This window comes from Pteronotus mesoamericanus, unplaced genomic scaffold (genome assembly GCF_021234165.1).
Source record: "Pteronotus mesoamericanus isolate MK-2021 breed Mesoamerican mustached bat unplaced genomic scaffold, CSHL_Meso_final contig_20, whole genome shotgun sequence".
NCBI lineage: Eukaryota > Metazoa > Chordata > Mammalia > Chiroptera > Mormoopidae > Pteronotus > Pteronotus mesoamericanus.
Window position 1 is genome coordinate 15,362,945 of NW_026555085.1, and position 25,879 is coordinate 15,388,823.

Sequence of the window (25,879 nt, forward strand, 5' to 3'; positions counted from 1 at the left end):
ATCGTGGTGAGAACACTTAACGTGAGATCTAACCTCTTAATGTATTCCTAACTGTACAGTACACCAGTGTTGACTGTAGGTACAATGCTGTGTGGCAGACCTCTAGAGCTTATTCATCTTGCCTAACTGAGACTTTATGCCTATTGATAAGTAACTTCCAATTTCCGCCTTCCCCTGCTGCTCACATTGCCATTCTGCACTTTGGTTCTATGAATTTGACTACTTTAGTTACCTCATATAAATGGAATCATGCAATATTTGTCTTCCTGTGACTGTATTATTTCACTTAGCAAATGTCCCGAAGTTCATCCAGGTTGTCACATTTTGCAGAATGTCTACACTACCTAAAGTAATCTACAGATTCAATGCAACCCTTAGCAAAATCCCAATGAGTTTTTTATAGAACTAAGAAAAAACAATTCTAAAATTAATATAGAACCATGGAAGACATCAAATAGCCAAATCAATCTTGAGAGGACTTCCTAACCTAAAAATACATGTATATTTATTGTTTTATATATATATTTATATCCCACAGTAATCAAATTAGGATGGCACTGCAATTAAAACATACATAGGGCACAATGGAACAGAATAGAAAGCTCAGAAATAAATCCACACACATGGGGTCAACTGATCTTCAACAAGGGTGTCAAGAATACACAATCAGAAAAGGATGGCCTCTTTAACAATGGTGCTGGGAAAACTGATTTTCACATGCAAAAGAATGAAACTGGATCCTTATCTTACACTATCCACAAAAATGAACTCAAACGAATTAAGGACTTAAAATGTAAGATATGAAACTATAAAACTCCTAGAAGAAAATATAGGGGAAAAGCTTCATGACATTGGTTTTGGCAATGATTTCATGGATATGACACCAAAAGCACAGACAACAATAACAAAAATAAACAAGTGGGACTGCATCAAACTAGGAATATACTGCACAGAAAATAAGGCAATCAACAAAGTGAAATGGCAATCTACAGAATTGCAGGAAATATTTGCATACCATGTATGGGATAAGGGGCTACTCCCCCAAATATAACTTATAGGTGTGCCTTACTATTATAACCTATAATAGTAAAATCAAACAAATAAAAACAGATGACGAAAAAGTGGTGTAAGGACTTGAATAGACATTTCTCCAAAGAAGACATATAAATGGACAATATGCATATGAAAAAATGCTCAGTTCCTTCATTATCAGGAAAATGTAAATCAAAAACATAATGAGATATCACCTCACATCTATCAGGATGTCTATTTTAAAAAAACAAACAAACCTCTACCCCCAAAACACCAAAAAACAAAAAGACAACAAGTGTTGGAAACAATTTGGAAAAATTGGAATCCTTGGCTCCTCAAAAAATTTAAAAAAGAACCACAATATGATCCATCAATTCCTCTTCTGGGTATTTATTCAAAAGAATTAAAAGCAGGCTCTTGAAAAGATATTAGCACCCCCATGTTCATTGCAGCACTATTCACAATAGCCAAGATATAGAACCAGCCTAAATGTCCACTGACAGATGATGGAGGAAGAAAATGTGGCATATATATAAAATGCAAAGCTAATCAGCCCTAAAAAGAAGCAAAGTCTACATTCTTTTCACTGTACCATCTCTGCAGAGTCTGAAGGCAGAAACAATGCTTACTGACCAATAAGACATGGATCAAAATCTCTACTGATGGCACATTATGACCATTGATTATCTGTTGTGTGGACACTGTGTGCATTGCCAAGAACTACCCATTCATTTCTGGAATAGCTAGAATTTAATATTGGCTTAAGTAAAGGACAAAATTAATTTCCATATGTTTGTAACCTTTTCTCCTGAATGTGAATCACTGAAACAGTATATAGTCCACTAAAACTGCCTTAAAATTTAATTTTTAATTATAACTTTGCCAGGAAGGTCAGGGGTAGTTGTGGTTAGAGCATTCTTTACAACTATTAGCCAGAGTTTATTACGCATTTACCAAATGCTAGACACTTTAATACCCTAATTTAATAATTTCTTAACCCTCATAACAACAGTACGGGGTATATATCATCATCTCTATTTTATAGATGAGGAAATTAAGACCCAGTGAAGTGTTATAATAATCTGGGTTGGAACCAAGACGGCCAGTCCGCAGAGCCTGCTCTCTAAACCTCTGTGCTACTCCAGCTTGAGAATCATGATATAGGGTTATTTCTCAGTGGACTAATTATAGACTACAAACCATCTGAAAGTAGCAAAGAGCTCCATGTACACTGTTTACAAGGCAAGAAATAATGCAGGGCAAAAGGATTAACTTTGGTAAAAATTACCTTACCTGTGCAAAGTAGAGTTTTAATTTTTTCCCTCTGAACTGGGTTTCATGAAGCTCTATCCTGGCTCGGGCTGCAGATTTGGGGTTGCTGAAGTTTATTCGGACACGTCTGAAACTCTTAAATAGCTGGAACGTCACACAGTCATCATAAGTCCGGAACAGACCCTCGAATTTTTCCTGGTAAAAACAAACACGGAGGAACATCCATTGGTCATGTATCTTACGTGATGCCTGATCTGACAAAAACAAATAACTAAGTAAATAAACAGCCTGTTTCCAACATAAAATTAAAACAGAACATGGGTCATGTTGTTTTTTTCATCTGTCAATCTGTTAACCAGGTGCCAAACATGCCTGTGGATTCAGTCAAAGGATCCATAACCTGGCTCCAGGGATCCGTAGAATAAAAGTGAATGGAGTTTACAGTGCGTGAGAAATCTGAACATTATGCAAAATATTGAGTAAGTTTTTGTGTACATGGGTTTCCTTCTCAGGGGAGAGATCATAGGTGTTCCAAGATTCTGAAAGAAGTCCGTTATTTCCAAACTATTAGAGCAATTGAGTAAAGCATGTGGTGGACATTGTTAGTGATTTTTGATCTTGGTGACACTTTTCTTACATAAAGGAATGGGAGTCCATACTCCCCAAACTCTTCTAATCAGATGGTGTCATGTGATTAGTCCTGGTCAATGAAATGGGTGCAGAAGGCAGGAAAAAGCTCTTGAGAAATTTTTCGGTCTTTTTCTCCTGAGAACGCCATGTGTTTGAGGTGGTTCTGCGGTCGGAAGCAGGAAGCTGCTTAGCCTGGGTCCCTGATTGGCTGAGTGAAGCACAAATATCTTTCTGCCTACTCTCACTCCATCCTATAAATGACTTTGTTTTGACCAAAAAAAAAAAAAAAAAAAAAAAGACCCTCTGTTACATTTAGCCACTGAGATTTGTGGATCATTTTATTCCTGCAGCATAACTAAGTCTATCACAATGCAGAGCAATCATTTAAAAATTCTGACTCAATACAATTTTCAGTTCAATTGTACAAAGTGAACACTTAACAGACTTGTCCGATGGGTGGTCTCTAGGCTTTAGGAGGATACAGAGGAGAGTATCATTTTGTTTCAACTCACAACGACCTAACAATCTAATGTGAAAGGCAGACATACATACAACTAAGAGAATGTTCATAAGATTGGGAAAAGACATAGAGAACTAAAAAATTATGCATTAACACCATCTGTCGAGTTTCTCTTAGCTTTAAAAAAAAGTCTTTATGATAAGTAACAAAACCAAGTGTATGTTAAGTTACTGATTGTTCTTAATGGAGAAATTACTACTAAGGAAATAACTTCTATTAAAAAAAAACCCTGTTCTTTTATTTTTATAGCAAAAATTATTTTGTCATAAGAGTGAGTGCAAGTGGGAATGAAGATGCAAAAAAAGATTAATACTTTGAGATTCATTGAATTTTGATTTGAAAGAGACTTAAGGATAATTAACTTAACTTTTTCCTTCTCACCTCTATCATTTTACAAATCACCCTGAGGTCTAAAGAGAAAAGGACCTGTTCAGAGCCTCAGGAGCCAAAGTCCTTGAAGCCCTGAATACAAAGATACTTTCCACTATAGAAAAAAATTGCATGCTAGGTTGTGAGGAAGAGATAATTACTTTAATGAGAGAAAGAGATGGATAGCAATAAACTGACCCAAAGCTCATGTGTGACCACATCTAAGAGAATCAACAGCGTGATGTGGGGTTGTAAAATCCTTGACTTCTGAGGCTGCCTAGGAAGAGGAACTAACATGTCAAAGATGGTCTTCCTGGGCATCCAGGTGAAATTGACTCAGATTGGCTTGTGATCCTTTCAAATGCTGTTGTCCATTTCTGAGATTCCCCAGGGGGTGGCCCTCTACAGTCTCCCCCTTTTTGATTCCTGTCACTGTACACTCTCTCTTTTATACCATATCTATTCAGTCCAGTACCCCAAAGAGTACACTCAAAGCAAATTTTATTTGTTTTTGTTTTTGTTTTTGGTTTCATGAGCGAATGGAGATTCGAGTGGCTTTTTCTCCACTTTCCAGGCTCTGTTCTTATTCCCCTTTCTCTGTCAAGAGCAAAACCACAATCTTCCTGTGTTTGTTCCTTGGCAGGTTTTTTCTCATCTCTAAAGCCTTGGGATCAGCCAACAGCCAGGCCTGGGGCCTGAACTATCCCCCTAAGGGGGCTCATTAAGGAATCCTGTGCTTTCCTGAACAGAAATCCTGGTGAATACAATGTTTTCTGGTCCCTAACAATGACAGTATTGTTCATTGTCAAATCACAGCTGGTGGTTGGATTAATTTGGAGAATTTCTAGAATGGGAGGAATTAAGAGACCAAAAGCTCTTATTGCTACATAGAGTATCACTTTTAGGAAAAACCCTTGGGTCATCAATGCGGTTCCATGTTTATGCGGTTCCATGTATTTCCGTTTCCAGTTTGGGAGCTCTGTCTCCCGATCCTCACCCGAAGGCCTCAGCAGGAACATTAAGATGGAGTAAAAAAATGGGTCGTGAGGGGAGGTGCTCATTTCCTTTGAGTCCAACTCACTGCTTTCATCCTTTATTTCTCCCTAGTGCCTCCCATCTCACCGTTCAGAACTGTTTGGCCTCAGGGGTCTGGATAGGAGAAGGGGATCAAAGAGTCCTGGCCTTGGGTTTAGGGGAGAAGTGAATAAATGGCGTGTGTGCTGTCTCTGCTGAGAGGCCTGGCAGGTGTCAACAATGACTTGCAATTTTTTCTCCACTGCTCCTCAAAATAGGGCTCCAGGCAGCTACTGCCATCAAGGGGGAGTTGGCAAATGACAGAAACCTCTTTGATATCCCTTGTTTGGAGCTTAGGCCCACAAGTCAAAAGAGCCCTTTCACCGAACCTGGTATGCTGCCCAGAACTCAGAAGCCAGGGTCTTCACTGGACCAGCTGGGGCCCAAACTCTACAATGATGGTGATGATGAAAATAATAATAATAAAAAACAAGTAACATTTACTTGATGTGTCCTCTCTGCAGGTCTTTTGGGAATTTGTAGGGGTAGGCAGGTGAGGGAGGAGGAGAAAACTGGCCAAAAATAAGGGACTTGCTGGCCATCTCTATTTTTCCTTCATAAATGACATGACAAACATTTCATTTGCTTGGGCAATATGATACCAGACCAAATTGATTAGAGGCAGCTCTAACACAGTGAACCTGCCAGACATACTCTTGGCCAGATGTACCCTGGGGCAAAACAGTGCCAAGAACAAAGCTAGCTCAGGGGTCCTCCACCTGCCTTTATAGCAAATCTCCCATTTAAAAAAAAAGATTTTGTTTATTTTTAGAGAGAGAGGAAGGAAAGGAGAAAAAGAGGGAGAGAAACATCAATGTGTGGTTGCCTCTCGTGAGCCCCCTATTGGGGACCTGGCCTGCAACCCAGGCATGTGCCTGACTAGGAACCAAACCGATGACCCTTTGGTTCCCAGGCCAGTAATCTCCCATGGTTTTAATGCTCAGGGTCCTGCCAGGCACACAGCGATATTTTGCTGCCCACTGGCTGCCAGTTTCCTCCCGTCTACCACACTACAAACCCAATTAATCACTCATTTTCTCAGGTTAATTTTTTTTTTTAGCCACTGTTTGAGATCACAGCAGCAACCTCAAACTTTGGTCTCAGGGCCTTGTTATACTCTTAAAAACTACATAGAATCCTAAAGAACTTTTGTTAATGTGGGTTTCAACTATCCATGTTTATTGTACTAGAAATGAAAACAGAGAAATTAAAAAATTTATTTATACATCCATTAAAAGTAATAATAATAAAACCATTAAATGTTAAAGTAATCTCTTTTGAAAAATAACCTTTCCAAAACAAGAAAAAATGTAATATGATTGATATTTACATTTTTTTGCAAATTTCTGAAATTTCTAACTTAATAGAAGACACCTGGAATCTCACATCTGCTTCTGTGTTTTCAATCTGTTAACACTCTGTTGTTTTGTCTACAGTGTATGAAGAAAAGCTGGTCTCACCCAAATATGTGGTTGAAAAGGGAGGAGTATTTTAATAGCCTTGCAAATAATTGTGAATATTCTCTATTGATGCATCGTTAAAGCTCGACAAGTGACAGTTTCTTAAGGTATATTGTAATGTTGAATCTGAAGCCATAATCAAATACCATTTTTTATTTGATTACACTAAAATCCATTTATCTATTTGACATCATTGATAGATTTTTTTTTTTTTTTTGCCTATATATGTTCTGTAAGAGTGCGCATTGGTCATTTGGAAAATATGGATTCCCTGAGTTACACAGCTTTTCCAAATGTTGACACATTTCATTACCCAATATTAAAAATCCCACTTAATAATATCACCACCTATTTTATCAAAGTGTTTAAAGATGAAAAAGCTGTCACATTCATGTTTGTAGATACAAATTCTCCAAAAATTTTGCTGGAAAGTTTATTCTTTATCCTTCCTTGATGTAACATGCTCACTCATTCATTTTTGAGAAAATGGCTGTCAAATATCAAGGTCTGCACAAATATAGTATGTCTTTTAGATGTTTTTTTTAAAATCAAAATGGTGTTCGCCAAGAAAAATTAGTGCCCAGTTCAGCTTCTAACAGCTTAAACTGTTTCCTCAAGTCAAATGTTGTATTTTGGTATGCTACAGAGTGCTTTATGTCTACTCTCCATGTTATTCAGATTATTTAAAAGGTTCAAGGACATTCTTATGTGAAACTGGTATTTTGTTTCTAACTTTTCTTTTCCTTTTCCTTTCTTTAAACCATGAGTGTGCAGCTATGAAGAATACAAACATTACTAGTGCATTGCGATGCCACTGCATTGATTCGTACCATAAAGAACTGTTTCTTTTGCACCATGGATGTAAATGTCAAACATATTCGAAAAGGCAAATGTTCTAGTATTTTTATGAAGATAGTTTTGACCTCAAGGAAAATGGTCTTGGGAGTTCCCAGAAATCTGTAGACCACCCTTTGAAAACTGCTGAGATAGAATCTCAGAAAAAGTAAGGATTTGGTTGGCTTGGCGTGAAGACAAGAGGGCTAATGAGAATCTTAAGGATAAGAGAGGTCATTCCAGGACATGTGATGAGAGCAAGTGAAAGCCATGGGAAGGCAAAAAGGATGAGGGTGGTCTTGGCAAATGAGAGACCACTGGTGATCCTACTGAAAGCTATTTGAAAAGACATGGAGGCGAAACATAGACTGAATCAGATTGAGGAGTGAATGGGGCAGGTAAAAGGTTGGAGAAAGAGAGTTTGGCAATGACAAAGAAGGAACTGGGATGATAACTATGTGGGAAGTGAGGGACACAAGAAAATTCTTAGTAGTATGGAGAGATATTTATTGGTTGAAGAAATGAAACTACTGATGTAGGAGAGTGAAAAGACAGGAAACAGGTGAGGGGACTGGTGATGGAGTTGTGCAGATGGGGCTTCAGAAAGAGCTTTGGGCATTTCTGCCTGTGAGGGAGGAAGTGACTAAGTAAGGGTGGATGAGTCTGGAAATAGAACAAGCAGAACTAAGTTGGCTTGCTTTTCTTTTCTTTTCTTTTCTTTTTTTTTTTTTTTTTTGTCTCAGGGGAGTGGAAGGTGAGTATCTCTGTTAAGAGTAGAGAAGGGAAACAGAGCTTGAGGAGCTTGAGGAAGATGCAGAACAGCTGCTGTGGTGGGAAATAAGGACAGTCAAGGTGAACGAATCTGAAGACTGTGTTAGGGGTTGAATTATGTCTCCCCTAAGAGATAATCTGAAGTCCCTAGTACCTCAGAATATGACCTTATTTGTGAACAAGGTCATTGAACATATAATTAGTTAAGGTGAGGTCATGCTAGTGTGGGATGGACCCCTAATCTAATGTGACTATTGTCTTTATGAGAAGACACCATATGAAGGCAGAAAACCATGAAGACAAAGGATAGGAATGATGCATCTACCAGCCAGAGATTGCAAATAACAGAAGCTAAAAAGAGATGAGGAATGATCCCCTAGAGGTTTCAGAGGCAGCATGATCCTGCTGACACCTTGATTTTGTTTTTCCACCCTCCAGAACAGTGAGACAATAAACTTCTGTTACTTTAAGCAACTCAGTTTGTGGCACTTTGTTCCAGCAGCCCTAGAAAACTAATACAGGCAGTTATGGTGACCAACTGGACCTAGGAATAATACAGTTTGAAATAGAACCAATCAATACAATTACGCCATTTTTTTCCTAAGATAGAAGTAAGTAGAGAGCTGGGTCATTCTAGGGTTGGGTGTGCAAGATAGGTGTGTGTACGCATGTTTGTGTGGGGGGAGAGGGGAGCAAGAAGAAAGAGCATTCAATGGGTTCTACTTGATTGGTTGATACAAGACCCCAAAGTATTTTATAAAAAATTTGAATATTAAAATATTATTTTCATTGTAACTCTAAACCAGGCAGGCTGCTAATAAACAATATCATCGAATATACTATCGCATTGAATCCTCACTTTCCTGAGCAGTCGCTTTGAGGGAGGTTGGAATTATTATTATTCTTGAGTGGCATATGAAGCTACTGAAAGCCAGAGAAGTTAATGACCTTTACAAAGTTACACAACTAACTAGTTAGCAAAACTAGAACTAGTAAACTCAAGTTGGTTATACTACATAAATATCATTGATGATATGCAAAAAAGTGGGAAGTCTGAAAAACAAAAACAAGAAAATCAGCGTTCCTTGTCAACCTGAAAGGACAGTGCTGTCTTGGAAGACGTGGCTGCTAAGAACTCCAGCGATGCCTTTATGTTCATTCCTAACGATGCTGTGTGCCTTCACGTACTTTTCAATTTTCTCACAATCTCTTTGACTATAAATTATTTTAATAAGAAATTCAACTTCTCTCAAAATCACAAGGCTCTCATCTGTCAGATAATACCTCCCAGAAGCTGCTGAAGAATGAAACAATTCATTTAGGTTTATAACCTCTCAGTGGATACCACCGACAGGTCATGTGCAAATCCAAGTTGAAGGATCACACTGAATTTTATAGACCACTCAGAAGGTCTCTTGTCTAAAGGTCTGCTGTTGTAAATCTTCCATAATGCAGACTCCTTATGTAAAAGGAGTAACTAAGCCTGCATGTGTGTGGTGGGGGTGAGGGGGGGATTTACATCTGGATTTTAACTTGGCAGGATTTCTTAGGCCAGGCAGACTTGTCTTAGATTATGCTTTGTTTCATTTGTGGTCTCGATATTACCTAAGTAAAAAAATCATCATGCAAGGGAGGCCCTCAACCATTCTTTATTGATAAAAGGAGTACACAGACAGACTTTAGACAGACAAAACTGTTTTGAGAAAATATATTCACTGACAAAGACACAAAAGCCTTTATTCCTTCTCCTTGGAGTCCTTGTGACAGACAGAGATCTAAAACCTGACCCCAAACTCTAAAAGGACCTGCTTTGTCCCCAAACCTTATGTATTCACCACTTGCATCTTCTCAACAGAATGTTCCCTGTGGTTCGCATCCAGTCCCATTCTTTCACTCCCAGTGGTGCCCTAAAGCTCACTCTGGCTGGATAACATCCCTGTGCAAGAGCACACTTTACTTCTCTTTAGTTACAGAAGTATCCATTTCTCTGATTCCACTGAGCCCTCATCTATGCATTTAGAACTGGAAAAGCAGTCCATATGATCTCACCTACAAGTAGAACCTAATTAACAAAACAAACAAGGGAGCAAAATAGAACCAGAGACATGGAAATAAAGAACAAACTAACAGAAACTGGAGGGGAGGGGGGAAGTGGTGTAACAGGGAAAGAGGGGACAGGGTCAAGTCAAGGAACCTGTATAAAGGGCCCATGGACAAAGATAATGGGTGGGGGAGGAGTGAATGTGGGAGGCTGGGGGGCGGGGTAGGGCAGGGGAGAGTAATGGGGGAAAAAAGGCGACAACTGTAATTGACAACAATGAAAAAATTCTTTTAAAAAGAACTGGAAAAAACAAAAACCAAAAAACTCCTCCAAAACTAAAACAATGAACAGAAGTTATAAACGGGAATGATCTTTGAACGGGCAAATTTAAGTATTGTGGAGCCTGAAGCTTTGACAATACTGGAAGCCCCTTTCAGTGAGAATCATACCAAATTAGGCAGCAAAGAGGCATTTTATTTTTTTTTTAGAATGAGAGCAAAAAAAGTCATAAAGAATAACTTCTGCAAATCTTATTAAAAAAAATATGGCCATGTGAATGCATTGCCAGGGCCCTCCAGGGTTTTTTGTGGGTAGAGAGAGGCCTATGCAAGTCAGGGGCCCTAAAGCTGATGCGTCAGTCACTTTTTAAGAAATGTGGCTAAGAGACTGAGTCTACTGTGCCATCACCAAGTAATCCAGAGTCTAGGTTTTCAGACTGGCTAAAATAAGTACCGTGCTTACATCACTCTCACTGATGAGGTTCATATCCTGGAATGTTTGAATCACTAGAAAGTGAGCCAAGAAATTTGCATCTTCAAAGTTTCAGCCTGTGTTTCATATTACAGATGGCTCTGTGGCTGCCCCGCTTGAACCCATTTTGTAAATACCTGAGACAGAGAACTGAGGGGGAGAAGCAAGTTAGAGGTGCTTGAAACCTGTCCTGCAGGTGTTCAGTAAGGGGTAGTTAAGTACCAGATGGGTGGACCAAGAGGAATCTGGAGGTGGCACCATGTGCCTGCCCAGGACCCTTTGGATGAGTGAGACCCTCCCAGCACCTGAATCCAGGGTCTGTTCTGGTGAGTCACACTGTCCCCACCAAGTGCCTAGGGGCTACAGAATCTGGTTGTGCCAAGCAAGATACCATTTGCGGATGCCTGCACATTTTCTGCCTGCCTCCTAGGACACTTGTAAGCTCCCCAATGGGTTTTTGAAAACCTAAGGATTCCCAGGGAGGAGCATGTATGAGAGGTGAGGAGGGGGTGGGCCAGGCAAACTTGGGACCTCTGAGAGCCGTGACGAGCACAGATCTCTTTTCCATGCTGCAAAATCAGACATATCTGCATGGTTATAAATACAAAGAAAGGATCTGACACTCCTTTCATAGCTGCCACATTTCAGTTTACGATTTCAGTGGCTGCCTTAGTTCAGGGCATTTCCTGAAGGCTAAGGACAGCTTCATCCTTCTCTGGGCCACTAACTCCTCTTCTCTGATCATCAATCTGCAAGAGTGCCTGTGGCTGATCCTGATTAGATATGTGCTTTCATCGTGTGCGTGTAACTGATAAAATGCACAGCCTCCTTCACAGCTTACCCGACCTCATATGGCAGACACTGCATTTCAAATTCGTTTAAGCACCGATTTATCTATTAGATATAGGTAAAGAGGGGCAGTATAAAGCCATGCTAGTAGCACAGACTCTACAGCCACACTATCTAATTCAAATCCTGGGTCCAGGATTTGTACAACCTTGAGCAACTTACCTATTTGACACCTCAGTTTCCCTATCTGTACAGTGGGAATAAATAACAGTATCACTTCATAGGGGTGTCCTGAGCATTAAGTGCGTGACTATTTTACTATTTTTAAATCGCTTAGAAAGTTTCTGAGTGCCATAAGTGAGTGTGAGCTGTTACTATTATAAATCCCAGATTGAAAGATGAGCAATGTTTTGTTTTTATGACTACATTTGGCCTGCTAGCTCTGGCTGTACAAATCTCCTGATATCTAGATCCAAGTAAGTCTTTATTTATGCCTTCATCTGTGTTTATATCTCTATGTGTATCTGTATCCAATCCTTAAAGATTGTAAAGAGCAATTATAGGAATACATGGAGTACTATCTCACATAAATTAAGCCTAATTATATGAACATGATTATTAATGTTATTACTTAAAATACAGGGCCCAAATTAACTATCAAGATTTCTTTCTTGGCTGTTAAGCTTTAAAAGTTTCTCTTACAAAACCAGAATGGTAAATTAAATAATTCTAAGGCGGAAATCAACTGGGTAATTGCTTTCAGTCCTTCCCTATGGAGATCCTGCACCATCCGCAGGGGGCGAGGCTCAGAGAGACAGTGAGCAAACAACGGATGCCAGCCGCCAGCGAAAATTGCTGATGTTCAGACACATTAGAGAGGTGTTAAGCCCCTCCCACCTGACTCCTTCCCCTCTCCCAACACACCTCAATCACCTTTTCGACAAACCCACCTCCATGAACTCTGTTCTCCATATTCAACTGTTTGCTGAATATTTCCTTCGGGATATCCAATAGGGGCTTGACACTTAATGGCTGGGGCATCTAAATCTGCTGCCCCTCTGTCTCGATGAAAGGCCCCCAGCTACCCAGTTGCTCACACCAGGAAGCTGAGTGTCACCATGATCTTTTCCTTCTCCCTCACCCCACATGCCACTAGTCAACAAGCTCTGTGTTCTCTCTGCCTTTCATTATCTGCCCTTGATCCTTCCACCAATTCTGTGGCTCCCCGCAGCTCTCACTCTGACTGCACTGGGTCTCCCCAGCTTCAGATAGGTTAACCTCGAATCATCCTTGAAAGTCTGAGGCAAGAGAAAATTCGGATTATATTTCTTCCTCTATAAAAATCCTTCAGTTGCTTTACATAGCTTTTGAGTACAGCTTGGCCTAGCATTAAAGGCCCTTAATAAAATGGCCATCACTCACCCCACTAACTTTATATTCTACCTTTTCCCTCATCTATCCCCTATACTCCAGCCAGACTTCCACTTAAAGGTTCCCAAAGGCAGGCTGTTCTGTATCTCCAAGGCTTCACTCACTTGTCCTCTCTTCAGCCACTGACCCTCTTTTCCTTTAGATAATTTATTTTTTTCTATATTCTTATTTTTTCTAGTTTTATTGAGTTATAATTGACATATAATTATATAAGTTTAAGGTTTTTATATAAGAATTTCATAAATGTATATATTGCAAAATGATGACCATAATGCAGTTAGTTACTATCCATCAACTCACATAGTTACAAATAATTTTTCTTGTGATGAGAATTTTAAGATCTACTCTCTTAGCAATGTTCAAATATACAATCCAGCTTTGTAAACTACAGTCATCATGTTGTTCGTTACATCCCTATTAGATAATTTCTAATTGTCTCTCAAGTCCCAGTTTAGATCTTTTATGTGAAAAATCCCTCCAGAATTCCCTGAGGTTTGGACATCTTCCACTGTGCTCCCATTGTAGTTTCTAATCGGTGAGGGTAACTGCTCCCTCATTAACGAGACTATGAGAACTTCACGAGCAAGAATGGTTCATTTTCTTTGACTTGTGTCCTCTGCTCATGTGTTCACCATTGAGTGCCTACGGTGCACCGTGCAGGAAGCCTGTATGAAAAAGGCTCACGTGGCAATGAAACAAAAAGGGCAATGTGGATGGAACAGCCCTCCCCTCCTCCTCTTTTTGATATTTTGTCCTTCTCTTCAAACTACTCTTCAATAAAATCAACAAATATGTACTAAACACATAGATTAAGATTCTCCATACTATACTAGGAAGCCAAAAATAAAATAAAACACATTCTTGCCAGAAGTCTTTCTTGACTTCTTATCCCTACATACCCTTCCTTCCACCTAGGTTTAATCTATACTTCCTTTGTTTTTTAAAAAGCATTCTGAATCTCTTTTCAGAATGACGTCATCAAAGTTTGTGTGTGTATATGCACAGGGGTCAAGAAACACTTCAGGGAAGGAATGGCACATGAAAGATGGGGGAATTTTGACGTGCAGAAAAGAGTGGCAGTGGGGGCCTTTTGAAGAAGCTTTTGTCCCAGGCAGGGCAGCAACATGATCAAAGGATTCATAGATACATCTGAGGTTGGATATGACTAAAAGGGATTTTGGGGAAGTGAGGAAGAAGAGGACAAAAATAATAGTTGGTCCTAAGCCACTGTTCCCCTAGGCATGAACACTCATGCTGCCATTAAGTACTAGGAAAGCACAAAAAAAGTAAAACAAATGGGATTTCAGATTTTATTACTTTAAAGGTCTTGCATGTTTCTTACAACATTTATTTTCCTAGCAATATGCTCCACTGATTACATTTTATTTAAATTCTAAAAGACAGGTCATGAGCCTGCTGGTGCAAATAGGACAAACGACTCACCAGTGCTAACTCCAACTTAGGAAATTATTTCCTGAATGCCACGTAGTGTTGTAGTTAAATGGGGTAGGAAATCTAAAAACAGGTAGTGTTCTATCTTCTCAAGACTGAAGTAAAGACTGTTTTTATATCGAGCTGTCAATAATTGATGAGGACATTTTTAACAATTTTAATGTGAAATTAAAGGGCTAAATCATAAATATGCCCTGTATCACATCCTTCTGAAGAGAGGCAATTTAAAATTTAACACATTCATTTTGCCATTTGTCATAAGACCCAAGTAAGCTTTTCAAAGGCAGAGTGGTATCCTTATTTTTCCCATGAAATTGGACTGGCATTTGAATTTTTTCTTGTTTCACCTATTTATTCATTGGTTGATTATTTTTTTCTTAAAGTATATTTTATTGATTATGATATTACAGTTGTCCCAGTTTTTCACTCTTTGACTCCCTCTACCCAGTCCCTCCATTCCCCATGGTGATTCCCCCCTTAGTTCTTGTCCATGGGTTGTGCATGTAAGTTCTTTGGCTTCTCCATTGCCTATACTATTCTTAATATCCCCCTGTCTAGTCTGTACCTACACAATTATGCTTCTAAATCCATATACCTTTTCTCTCATTCTCCCCCTTCCCCCTCCCAGCTGATAACCCTCCACATGGTCTCCATATCTATGATTCTATTCCTGTTCTGGTTGTTTACTTTGTTTTTGTTTTTGTTTTTTATATTCAGTTGTTGATTGTTGTGAGTTGGTTGTCATTTTAACGTTCATAGTTTTGATCTTCTTTTTCCTACATAAGTCCCTTTAACGTTTCATGTAATCAGGGCTTGGTGGTGATGAACTCCTTTAGCTTTACCTTGTCTGGGAAGCACTCTATCTGTCCTTCCATTCTAAATGATAGCTATGCTGGATAGAGTAATCTAGGTTGTAGGTCCTTGCTTTTCATCACTTTGAATACTTCTTGCTACTCCCTTCTAGTCTGCAAAGTTTCTTTTGAGAAATCAGCTGACAGTCTTATGGGAACCCTCTGCCTTTTTCTTGCTGCTTTTAAGATTCCCTCTTTATCTTTAAGCATTGGCATTTTAATTATGATGTGCCTTGATGTGGACCCCTTTGGATCCAACTTGGTTGAAACTCTCTGTGCTTCCTGGACTTCTATGTCTATTTCCTTTGCCAAATTTGGGAAGTCTTCTTTCATTATTTTTTCAAATCAGTTTTCCATTTCTTGCTCTTCTTCTTCTCTTTCTGGCATCCCTATGATTTGGATGTTGGCCCTTTTGGAGATGTCCCAGAGTCCTCTTAAAGTCTCCTCATTTTTTCTGAATTCTTGTTTCTTCATTTTTTTCTGATTGAATGTTTATTTCTTCCTTCTGTTCCAAATGATTGATTTGAATCCCAGCTTCCTTCCCTTCACTGTTGGTTTCCTGTGGATTATTCTTTATTTCCCTCAGTAGAGTCTTCATTTATTCCCTTATGCTTTTGCCATATTCAGTGAGATCTTTGAGCATTCTGACTACCAGTGTGTTTAACTCTGCATCTGATAGGTTGGCTATCTCCACATTGCTTCATTCTTTTTATGGAGTTCTGTTCTGTTCCTTCATTTGGGCCGTATTACTTTGTCTCCTGATTTTGGCAGCCTCCCTGTGTCTGTGTGCTAGGTAGAGCCACTTTGATTCTGTTTTCGCAAACCTGTTAGGTCATGCAGGGTGGAGCCTTAATTATTTGCCAGGGCTGGGCAACTGTGGCTCCGTGAGTGGGAAACGGTTGAAAAGGGAACAATGCCACTGCTGGCTGACTCCTGGGGGCTTGCCTGGCTCTTGCCCCATTTCCAATCACTTCACCCACTTCTGTATGTGATTGGCACTCCTTCAGCTGCTGTCCTGGTTGTGGTTCCCAGCGGGGGTGGTGAGGGTGGGGTTTGTGTGCATTCCGGGCTCTCCTGAGAAACCGACAGTTTCTTCTGCTAGTCCAACCCCCCTGGGTTTACAGGCAGAAGTTAACAAGGTTTTCTTTTTCCCTCGCTAGAACCCAGGTCTGAGTGGTCTGGCCTGGGGCCGGGCTTGCTCACTCACAAGGTGTCTCCCTGATTTTTATCCACCACATGGGAATGTGAGGCTGCCCGTTCTGCTGGCCACCTCTGCCTCGCTGCCTCTCTGCCCCCAGCTCCCTGCTGCCACACCAAGTCCTTTGTGCCTGACTCCCTATCTCAGCCCCTCCTACCCATCTAGATGAATATAGCTTCTTTAAATCCTTGGTTTTCAGACTTCCATACAGTTCTGGGTGTTTTTCTGGGTGATTTCCTGGCAGTTCTGGGTGTTTTTCATTTTTAAGTTAATTGTGTTCCTTCTTATGGTTGCACAATGAGATGATGCATGTCTGCCTATGCCTCCATCCAGGGCATTTGCATTCTTTTGAGATGCAGATATAAGCAACTTTTTTGCAAGTTAATCTTTAAATCTAGAAAGCAAGCCCACAGTTTGTTTTGCTCCTAATGGTCTTCCTTACTGTTCCTGTTCCTCTTCTCAAGTACACCTTTTTAATTTTGTTCAGGTTCTGCTCTCTCTGTTCTTTATGTAATGACATAAAAGGAATATATGTTAATGAGTAAAACCCTGATATAAAAGTAAATCTCTTATGTTCAAATACTTTGAGATTTGAAACTAAATGATTGTTTCAACCTGTCACAAAGTCAGGACGCAAGATATTCAAAGAAGGCATTGTCCCAAACTGAAATATGACCATCAACATTGACCTTGTGGACCAACTCCACAGCTGTAGCTAACACTGAGCATAATTTCAGATTGCAATTTTGCTCAGTGGTTGTATTTTCACTTGGACATTTATGAGACAGCAAATAGGTACTACAGGTATGACTAAGAATGGTTAAGGGGCGAATGCTTTTGATGTGCCAAGCCCTCTCTAAGCCCCTTCCACATTCCACTCTCACAATAAGATTATAAGGCAGATAAAGAGAAGGGGTAAAAGAGATTCAACAGTTTGCCTAACATGGCAAGCCAGTCAGTGACAGGATGCAGATTTTATCCCAGAGAGTCTGGTACCTGGAGGTACAGCCTCAACCTCCAGGCTACCCCACCTACAGCAGGAGAGGTTGGGCTGATATGGTTTCACCCCTATTATTGCATCTCAGCCAATGAGATGGATACATCTTTTGCCTTCAGCTAGTTTTGCTAATACATGTCTCACAGATCAGCAGTATTGTGAACAATATCTGTATAGTCCTAGAAAAGATGGTTGGAACCCAAAAAGAAGCTTTGTCTGTCAAAAGGAAGAGAGCTTCATGTAGGCAGTTCAGACTAGAAGCATCTGTAAATTGTGTCATAGTGATAAAAACAACCTATATTTCTTCCACACTATACACTCTGTGTGTGTGCATTACACACAAAAGTTCAGGATTGTTGAATATAAGCCTGACCTAGAACCAAAACCATTGCCCGTCAAGAAGGATGATTTGACTAAGAATTCTCTACTCTGCATGTGATAGAAGGTTTGTGGAGAAGCAGCACGTTGAATGAAGCTGGTAACTTGCCATCACTATAATTAGGACTTTGAATGGGAGGTGTGCTATCGATGATGTTGTGACCTCAGGATGTCCTAGGCTCACTGGCAACATGCTCACCAACTGGCTAATCCCTAAATCACTGATTCCGAAACTGTGGTCCTCAGCTCACTAGAAAGGTGTGACGGCCCTCCGGATGAGCGGCTCCTGCCTGAACATGGAAGCCTCCACTGCAGTTCCCAGCAGCAAATCATGCACATGCCATAGACTTTCTTCCTACTAAGGGCTACTTATTTATAATCTAATGAGGGATTCACAGAATCAATTTTTAGATGTTAGTAAAACTCATAAATGAGTTTATCAAAGGATTCTAGTTAGGTATTTAACTAAAAAAATCCATTGCACAATGCTTGGTACTACTGCATCTGACACACAGAGTTGGAATTCCTGAACGTCTCAGCAATAATAATCATCACTAACACTTATCAGACCTTTTGAAGTGCAGACACTGTTCTGAGAGCTGTTTGTGGTCCTGAAAGTCTAATCTGTGGACCACAGAGCACCACCAGCAGCAGCCGCCCTGGGGGACTTGTCCAGTAGGTATTATCTCAGGTCCTAAGTCCTGAGATCTACTGATTCAGAATATGCATTTCAACAAGCGCCCCACATGATCAGTGTCCTTGAGAAGTACCATGTTAGAAGACATGGGCTGGACCACCTAAGACTAAGAACTTACTGATTTAGGGAATAAACTGATTTATGTAATTGTGCTACTGGGAATTACAGTGCTGTCCTCCGGTGTTTGCAGGTTTTCATTATTTGCATTAATTTATACATTTTTAGAATTGAACTTAACAATTACTTCTATTGATTGTTTTATATGTACAATTACTATATCATTTTTACTTTATTATTTTGTTGTTTGTGAGTTTTCATTTTCAGTGGGTTCTTTTCCCACTGAAAAGAAGAAACAGAGTGGGCAGGTAAGACCTTGTGTTGGAGGTTCCCATAAAAAAAGTGAAGAAAAACCTGGAAAGATTTTTAAGAGGCACAAGCTTTGGCCTCACCCAATCAATAATGTGAATTCCAATCTGCTATATGTATACCCAGCACAGTGTATTTTTGTCATGTGTCACTTAATCAGCACATTTGAAACCAAGAAGTATAAACCTATGAATAACACCATACTCAACAGGAATGTAAGCATCAAACCTCCTTATCTCATTCAGTTTTAATTACTTTCCCCCAAAATTCCAGTGATCATGTTTTCGCTCCAGCATCACTTTAACCTTTATTTTTAGAAGGGACAGTAGAGGTAACTCACTCCAACCCGTTTACCTGAAAGTTGAAAGGTATACAGCACGGAGCAACGAGGCGACATGGCCAAGGCTTTATCATTAGTCAGAGTCAAAATTGCACTAAAACTTGAAACTTGAATATACAGACACAGGAAACCCAAAGACAATACAGCAACATTTAACATCAAGAATCTCCTCTGATAAATCTTGACCTCGTCAATAATGCAAGGCTTTTAATGATCCAAAGATTTTCAGAGGTGTAGTTCTGGAAATCAGATATTCCCTAAGAAACACAGGTTTGTGATGACAAATTATTTTTTAGAAAGCCTCAAATATAAATTACACCCCAATTTTTCCATTTCATAGAGTCAAGGCCAAAAGAGGTTAGGTGATTCGTTAAAGATTAAGGACAAGTGGCGGTAATGCCAGGCCCCTAATTCACATCCATTTGCCAAGTTCTAATTATGACCTGTATTGCTACTTGAAAGGATTATTGTCGCTCTCTTTAGAAAGTGACATGTTCATGGTAGACCAATTAAAAACACACACACACAAATAGAAGGAACAAAATGACTCCATCCATCAAAGATAATCATGTTAACATTTCATTAAATAAAAAAATTACATTTATCAATTTTACTTAAGTTTATCAAAAATAAATTAAAGAAAAATAAGAAACTGTTGACTTTCAGGAAAAAGGTTTCTTCAAAATAGGAAACATTATTCTCCTGAAGGAGTCTTCTAAAGTTTTAAATAAACAGTCTTAAGAAAAATAGGTTTACATTTCCAGGTATAAGATCTAAGTCAAGGGTCATGAAAATCAGAAGACAATGTCAATATCTATATAAAAATTTAAAACACCTATTATTTAATTGAAAAAGAACCTATGCCTACTTAAGAAAAAAATCATAGCAAAGGCAAATTTGTAACATATGTAAAAGTAACAAAAACACTTGTAGGAAAAAAATAACATAGTAAAGTCACTCCAACCATTATGTACAACAAGCAAAAAATACATTAACCGGAACTATTCATACACTACTAATTCTCCTTACTCTTAAATTTCTTAACCTGTGGTTTGGATTTATTGTTTCGGAAAACTCTCTTTCACTTCATCAATGGCATAAGATTTCCCTTGTTTCATCATTTTTCATGTCTGCCTCATTTTTCCTTTCTAGAATTTGTGCGTGCCTTTCTATTTCTATTGAAGAGAAGAGACGTAAGCCTTTAGTTCATTAGTAACACCACAAAAATTGTACTTCCAGGTTCCTGGGTATATAATTTGCATCATTTACCACAGAGCCCTCTGAATTGCTGGTCCACTTTCAGACGATTAAGTTTAAGGCCTGTTGTACAATGGTCATAACAAAATTTCATTTTATCTCAACTCTGGGCTATTTCTACCATTCTGTATCTCTTCCTCTTTTTTGGAGTACTGTTTTCTGTTATGTGGGAAAACACTCCCCTTCCCACACAACGGTGACAGCTGGTAAACATTGTGACTCATTGCATCATCAAATATGTGTACGTTTTTGCCATCGCATTAGACTGATAGTCTCAACAAAGGGCTCAATAGATCCCATGGGAGCAATGGGGGGAGGCATGGCCCTTCAGAGACAGCCCCAATTCAGGACATTGCTTCCCCTGGAGTAGTCACCGGATGAGCACGGTGCCCACACAAGGGGGATGGCCATAGTGAGATGACGCCCCACTCTCCTTGGCTGAAGTCCATTCTCACAGGGATCTCAGCTGGGAGCCTGCAGCTGCCAACACTCCAGGGACTGCGGAATGCGAGCCTTCGGTGTGTGAGAGGACCCTCAGGACTCTGAGACCTCCTGGGCAGGATGCCCAGACAGGCTTCAGGACACAGAACATGGGAGACCTTGTGAGTGCAAGACCCTGGGACTAGCCAACTACGGTGACTTTGCTCCAGCTCGGTGCAGAGCCTGCTGTGGGCAGAGCTGCCTTGGAGTCATTTTGAAAGTTGTTTGGCCTCGAGTTCCCTCAGGCTCAGGTCTGCATTTCCCTGCAGCCTCAACAAACCTCAAGTTCATTTAATGACTGTTTACTCACCAGTTCAGCCTGGGAGCAAATGCTGAGGCTTTGAGTGTGAAAGTGGCTGCCCTGGGAACCTGTGCACTTTCCCCAGGGCAGCCAGTGGGACCCTCAGGGAGCTGGGGCGCTCCCGGGCTCTGAGAGCAGGAGCCATCCCCGCAGCAGCAGCCTCCTGCCTGTCGGAGCCCACGGCCTGCTGTCTTCCAGAAGGGCTTCTGATCCACGCGGGCACTTCCCTATTCCCAAAGCCGTAGATTGCTGCTTCTTATTATATTTTGTTCCTGCCATTTCAGATAGATTTGGGTAGAGAGAGAAGTTAAACACCTTCTAAGCCTGCTATATTTAGCCAGAAGTGCACCAGTGATTTCTTGACGAGACTATATTAGGTTGAACCACATGAAATTGCATTTTATGGAGGTTAAAAACCTTCAAATCTTAGCAATTTCATGTGGCTCAATCTAACAGCAAGTCCACCTGGCGCCGAATAAACCAGATAAACCGAGGACTGTCTTCGTAACTCCCTTTAAAGATATAACATTAACCATCAAATTTTTTACAAAGTATCCTTTTTATTCACTCATTATTCAGTTCCAAGGAGGGAACCTCTCATTTAGTTCCGACATAATGTCAAACACCGCACTGGGAATTTCCCCGTTATTTCATTGACCTCTGTAGCACCGCTGTAATGCAGGCATTCCACCTGCTTCATGGCGGCAACGCCTGTGTCTGTGGAGGGCACCTTAACCAGCACAGGGAAACGGCCTGACCCAGCCCTAAACATGCTATGGGGACACCTTGAGGGAGGTGGCTGTGTGAGTGTGGGCTCTCCTGAGCTAGGAAAAAGCTGAAGAAGCTGTCTCTTTGGGCGCCCAGGCCTGTGGTGGCACATGATTCCTGGGAGCAAACCTTCCTCCTTCCCTCCTGTCCTTTGAGAAGCTACTGCCCACCAGCAGGGGTAGCTTGTGTCCTGGCCTTGAAAAAACACCCTCTTACTTTAAAGCTGACAGTGGTGCTGCTGAGGCAGAATTCTTCAGCAGCCCACACAGGCTTTCCGTGCTTCACTTAGCTGAGATGAGAGCAGCCTGAGCTGATCCCACAGACAATGGGGTTCTGCATACATCAGAGGAGGGAGGCTCCAAGAAGGAAGAAAGGTATTTCACAATAGGTAGCACAGAGCTCAGAGTCCTGCATTTGAAAGACTGTGGCCACTCTGTGTTGAGAGGATGAAGAGGAACACATTGATCGCATCACTATATATAAAGATCACATTATATATATATTCCCAGAAAATTCAAGGAGTCGTCAAAGTTGATAAGGCAGGTTTCAGTACTGTGTGCCGGGTGCTCTGGAGGAGAGACCCAGGCTCCAAGAGCTATGAGAATGCTGGGACTTTGCTGAGCAGCAATGTGCCTCACAGTGAGCTGGAGGATTATTTAAGGCTGGTCGATTTCCTCTGCTTTGTACCTGCCCGCCATGTGATCCTTGGGCTGCAGATTCCTATGGAGGAATTCCCCCAGGCTTTCTGAGGTCTCAAAAGGCACCAAAGAGATGGTGGGCTCTGGAGTCAGACTGAGCTTGTCTCACCAATGTATTGACCAGCTGTTTATGGTGGGCTCCCTTCTCTTAGGGCTCCCAGTGACCCTCACATCCTGGCATTCATGCCCTGTGTGATCCCCTCACCCTCTTGTTTGTGGGCTGGACATGGAGATTGCTTTAAAAACCAGAATGTGGCCAAAGTAATGGGATGCCACTTTTGAAATTAGTTTACAAGAAACTGTGGCTTCCATCTTATTCTCTCCCTTTGGCTCTCCTCACTGGCTTGCTCTGAGGAAGCAAGCTGCCCCTCCTGAGCTACTCTCTGGAGAGCCCCACATGACAAAGAACTGAGGGTAACCTCAAGCCACAACCAGAGAGAAACTGAGGCCCCAGTCCAATAATCTGTGAGGAGCTGAATCCTGACAACAACTACTAAGTGAGCTAAGAACACTTTCTTTTCCACTCAAAATTTCAGAAGAGAGTGTAGCCTCAGCCAACACTGTAATTGCAACCTTGTGAGAGTCCCTGAGCCAGAAAACCCAGTTCATCCATGACTGGAGCCTGACTCCTCCACACTATGAGGTAAATTTAAGGAGGTAATTTGCTACTGCATTTGTCAGGTTCCTCCAGAGAAACAGAGCCAGTAGGATGTGTGTGTGTGTGCATATACATAGTAAGTGTCTTTTTATATGCAGAGAGAAAAACAGAGATAAATTTATCTTTAAAAATTGGTTCTGAGAAAAAAGGCAAAAGGACGCAAGGATACGGAGAACAGTGTGGTCATTGCTGGGGGGAGGGGGTTATAAGGGGATTAAATGGTTATAAATGTACCATTTAATATAAATGTATGTAATAAAAAATGTACAATAGAGATTAAATTAAAAATATTGGTTCATGCGATTTGGGAGGATTGGTGAATCTAAAAATCTACAGGGTAGACCAGCAGGCTGGAGATCCAGATAAGCCCTCTAGTTTGAGTCTGAAGGCAATTGGTTGGCAGGATTCTTTCTTGGTTGGAGAAGGTCGTGTTTGTTTTATTAAGGACTCCAGCTGATTGGATGAGCCCACTCACATTATAGAGATAATCTGCTTTACTCAAAGTCCACTGATTTCAATGTTAATTTCATTCAACATTCAGAAGTATCCAGAATATCTCTGAAAAATATTTGGGTACCATGGCTCAGTCAAGGTGACACATAAAATTTACCATCACAGCTATCCTGCCATAGAAAACAAATGTAAGTGCATGACCTCGGGCCAGTACTTAATCCCATTAAGCTTCCATTCCTGCATCTCCATAAAAACAATCCTAAAGGTTACTGCAAAAAAACAAAACAAACAAACAGAAAAAAAAACCCTAGGTGATAAGACATTTTGCAGCACTTGCCACAAGATAGGCAAGTGCTGGTTTCTTTCTTTTGTTCCAGCTCACTTTCCCCTCTGCGTGGAGGCGGTAGTAGGTATTACTCGGATAGTGTTCATGATTATTCTAGGAAGTGGAAAGAAACACACATCATGGTGAATTAACACATTGGGACTCTGCTTTGCATATTCACCTGTTTTAGGTTTTATTATTTCCTCATTCCTGAACAACTGGTGAATGTTATAAATACAACTGGAGTGAACAGCAAAATTGTGCCAAGACAACGCCAGGCTTAAGTATTTTTTGGTATAAGCCTCATATCATTGCAGCTGTAACAGATATCATCCCTTTTTACAGACAATTGTGGAGAAGTCAAGGACCTAGCCAAAAGTCACCCTGCTTGTGACAGTGCAGCAGAGGTTTTAACACCAATGTTTGTCTTGGGCCCTCTTCAATATAGCATAACTTTTTCAAGTGCTTACATAGAGATGTCCGTTGTTATCCAAAATAGCCGATACTGCTAATAAGTTGGATGTAGCAAAATATTAACATCTCAACAATTACTGAATGCTTCAAAATGAAGCTAATGTGGGTTATATCTTTATGAGGTCTCTTTTAGCTCCAGCCTGGAAAAACTATCTTATCTTCCTTTAACTATATATTTTTTTAAAATAACGGTCTTTCTTTTTTTCCAGCCTAACTGAAATAAAATTGGCAAATAATCATTATATAAATTTAAGGTGTCCAACATAATGATTTGGTACATGTATATATTACAAAATGATTACCACAAGAGGGTTAGTGAACACGTCAATCACCTCATATTGTTACTATTCTTTGTGTGTGTGTAGTGAGAACTTTTAAGATCTCTCCTCTTACAACTTTCAAATATATACTACAATAGTCTTAACTATAGTCATCACACTGTACCTTATATCCCTAGAATTAATTCATCATATTAGTGAAAGTTTGTACCCTTTGACAACATTTTCCCATTCCATACCCCAGCCCTGGCTCTGGCAACTACCAATCTGTTATTTATTTCACTTAAAATAATACCTTCAGCATCCATTCATGTTGTCACAAATGCTGGGATTCCTTTCTTTTTTTGCGGCTGAATAATATTCCATTGTACATAAATACCACAACTCTTTATCCAATAATCCGTTGATGGACATTTAGGTTGTTTCTTTGTCTTAGATATTGTAAATAATGCTGCAGTGATCATGTGGGTGCAGGTATCTCTTCGAGACAATAATTTCACTTCCTTCAAACATATTCCTGTAAGTATAACTGCTAGATCATATGATAGTTCTATTTTTAATCTTTCCTATACTGGCTGTACCTATTTTTATATTCCTACCTCTCTCATGATACTATAGTATTAACCCCTTGAGATAAGGAACAATGACCAATTCCTAAGTAAGGTGGTAGGTTTATAAGGGTTTAGTTTATTATGCTTCACAAGTTCCATATATATTACATAAACATTATATAAAATAAACTTGACAAGAAAGAAAACAATTAGGAATAAGTACATCAAGATGTTAAAATATTTTTCTGTTATAAAACTTAATATTCTTTACAATTTTTGGTATATTTTTTATTTTCCTATAAATATATAATGTTTCCAATTATTGGTAAAAACATATGTTATTAATAGTAAAACAAGGCTTTTCAAATTACGATATTTTTAGCC

The 25,879-nt window shown here is 40.0% G+C and overlaps 1 protein-coding gene across 4 annotated transcripts in view; it reads right to left on the bottom strand.

Moving 5' to 3' along the window:
- The window catches only part of RCAN2 (regulator of calcineurin 2), a 259,476-nt gene that overhangs the window by 19,548 nt on the left and 214,049 nt on the right, over window positions 1-25,879 (bottom strand). For all 4 annotated transcript variants that reach the window (XR_008528767.1, XM_054569451.1, XM_054569450.1 and 1 more), the window contains one exon: window positions 2,326-2,499. Coding sequence is in view for 3 of the 4 variants with exons in the window: in XM_054569451.1 (XP_054425426.1) it covers window positions 2,326-2,499 (174 nt within the window). In the remaining variant the exon portion in view is untranslated. The remainder of the gene's footprint in view (window positions 1-2,325; window positions 2,500-25,879) is intronic.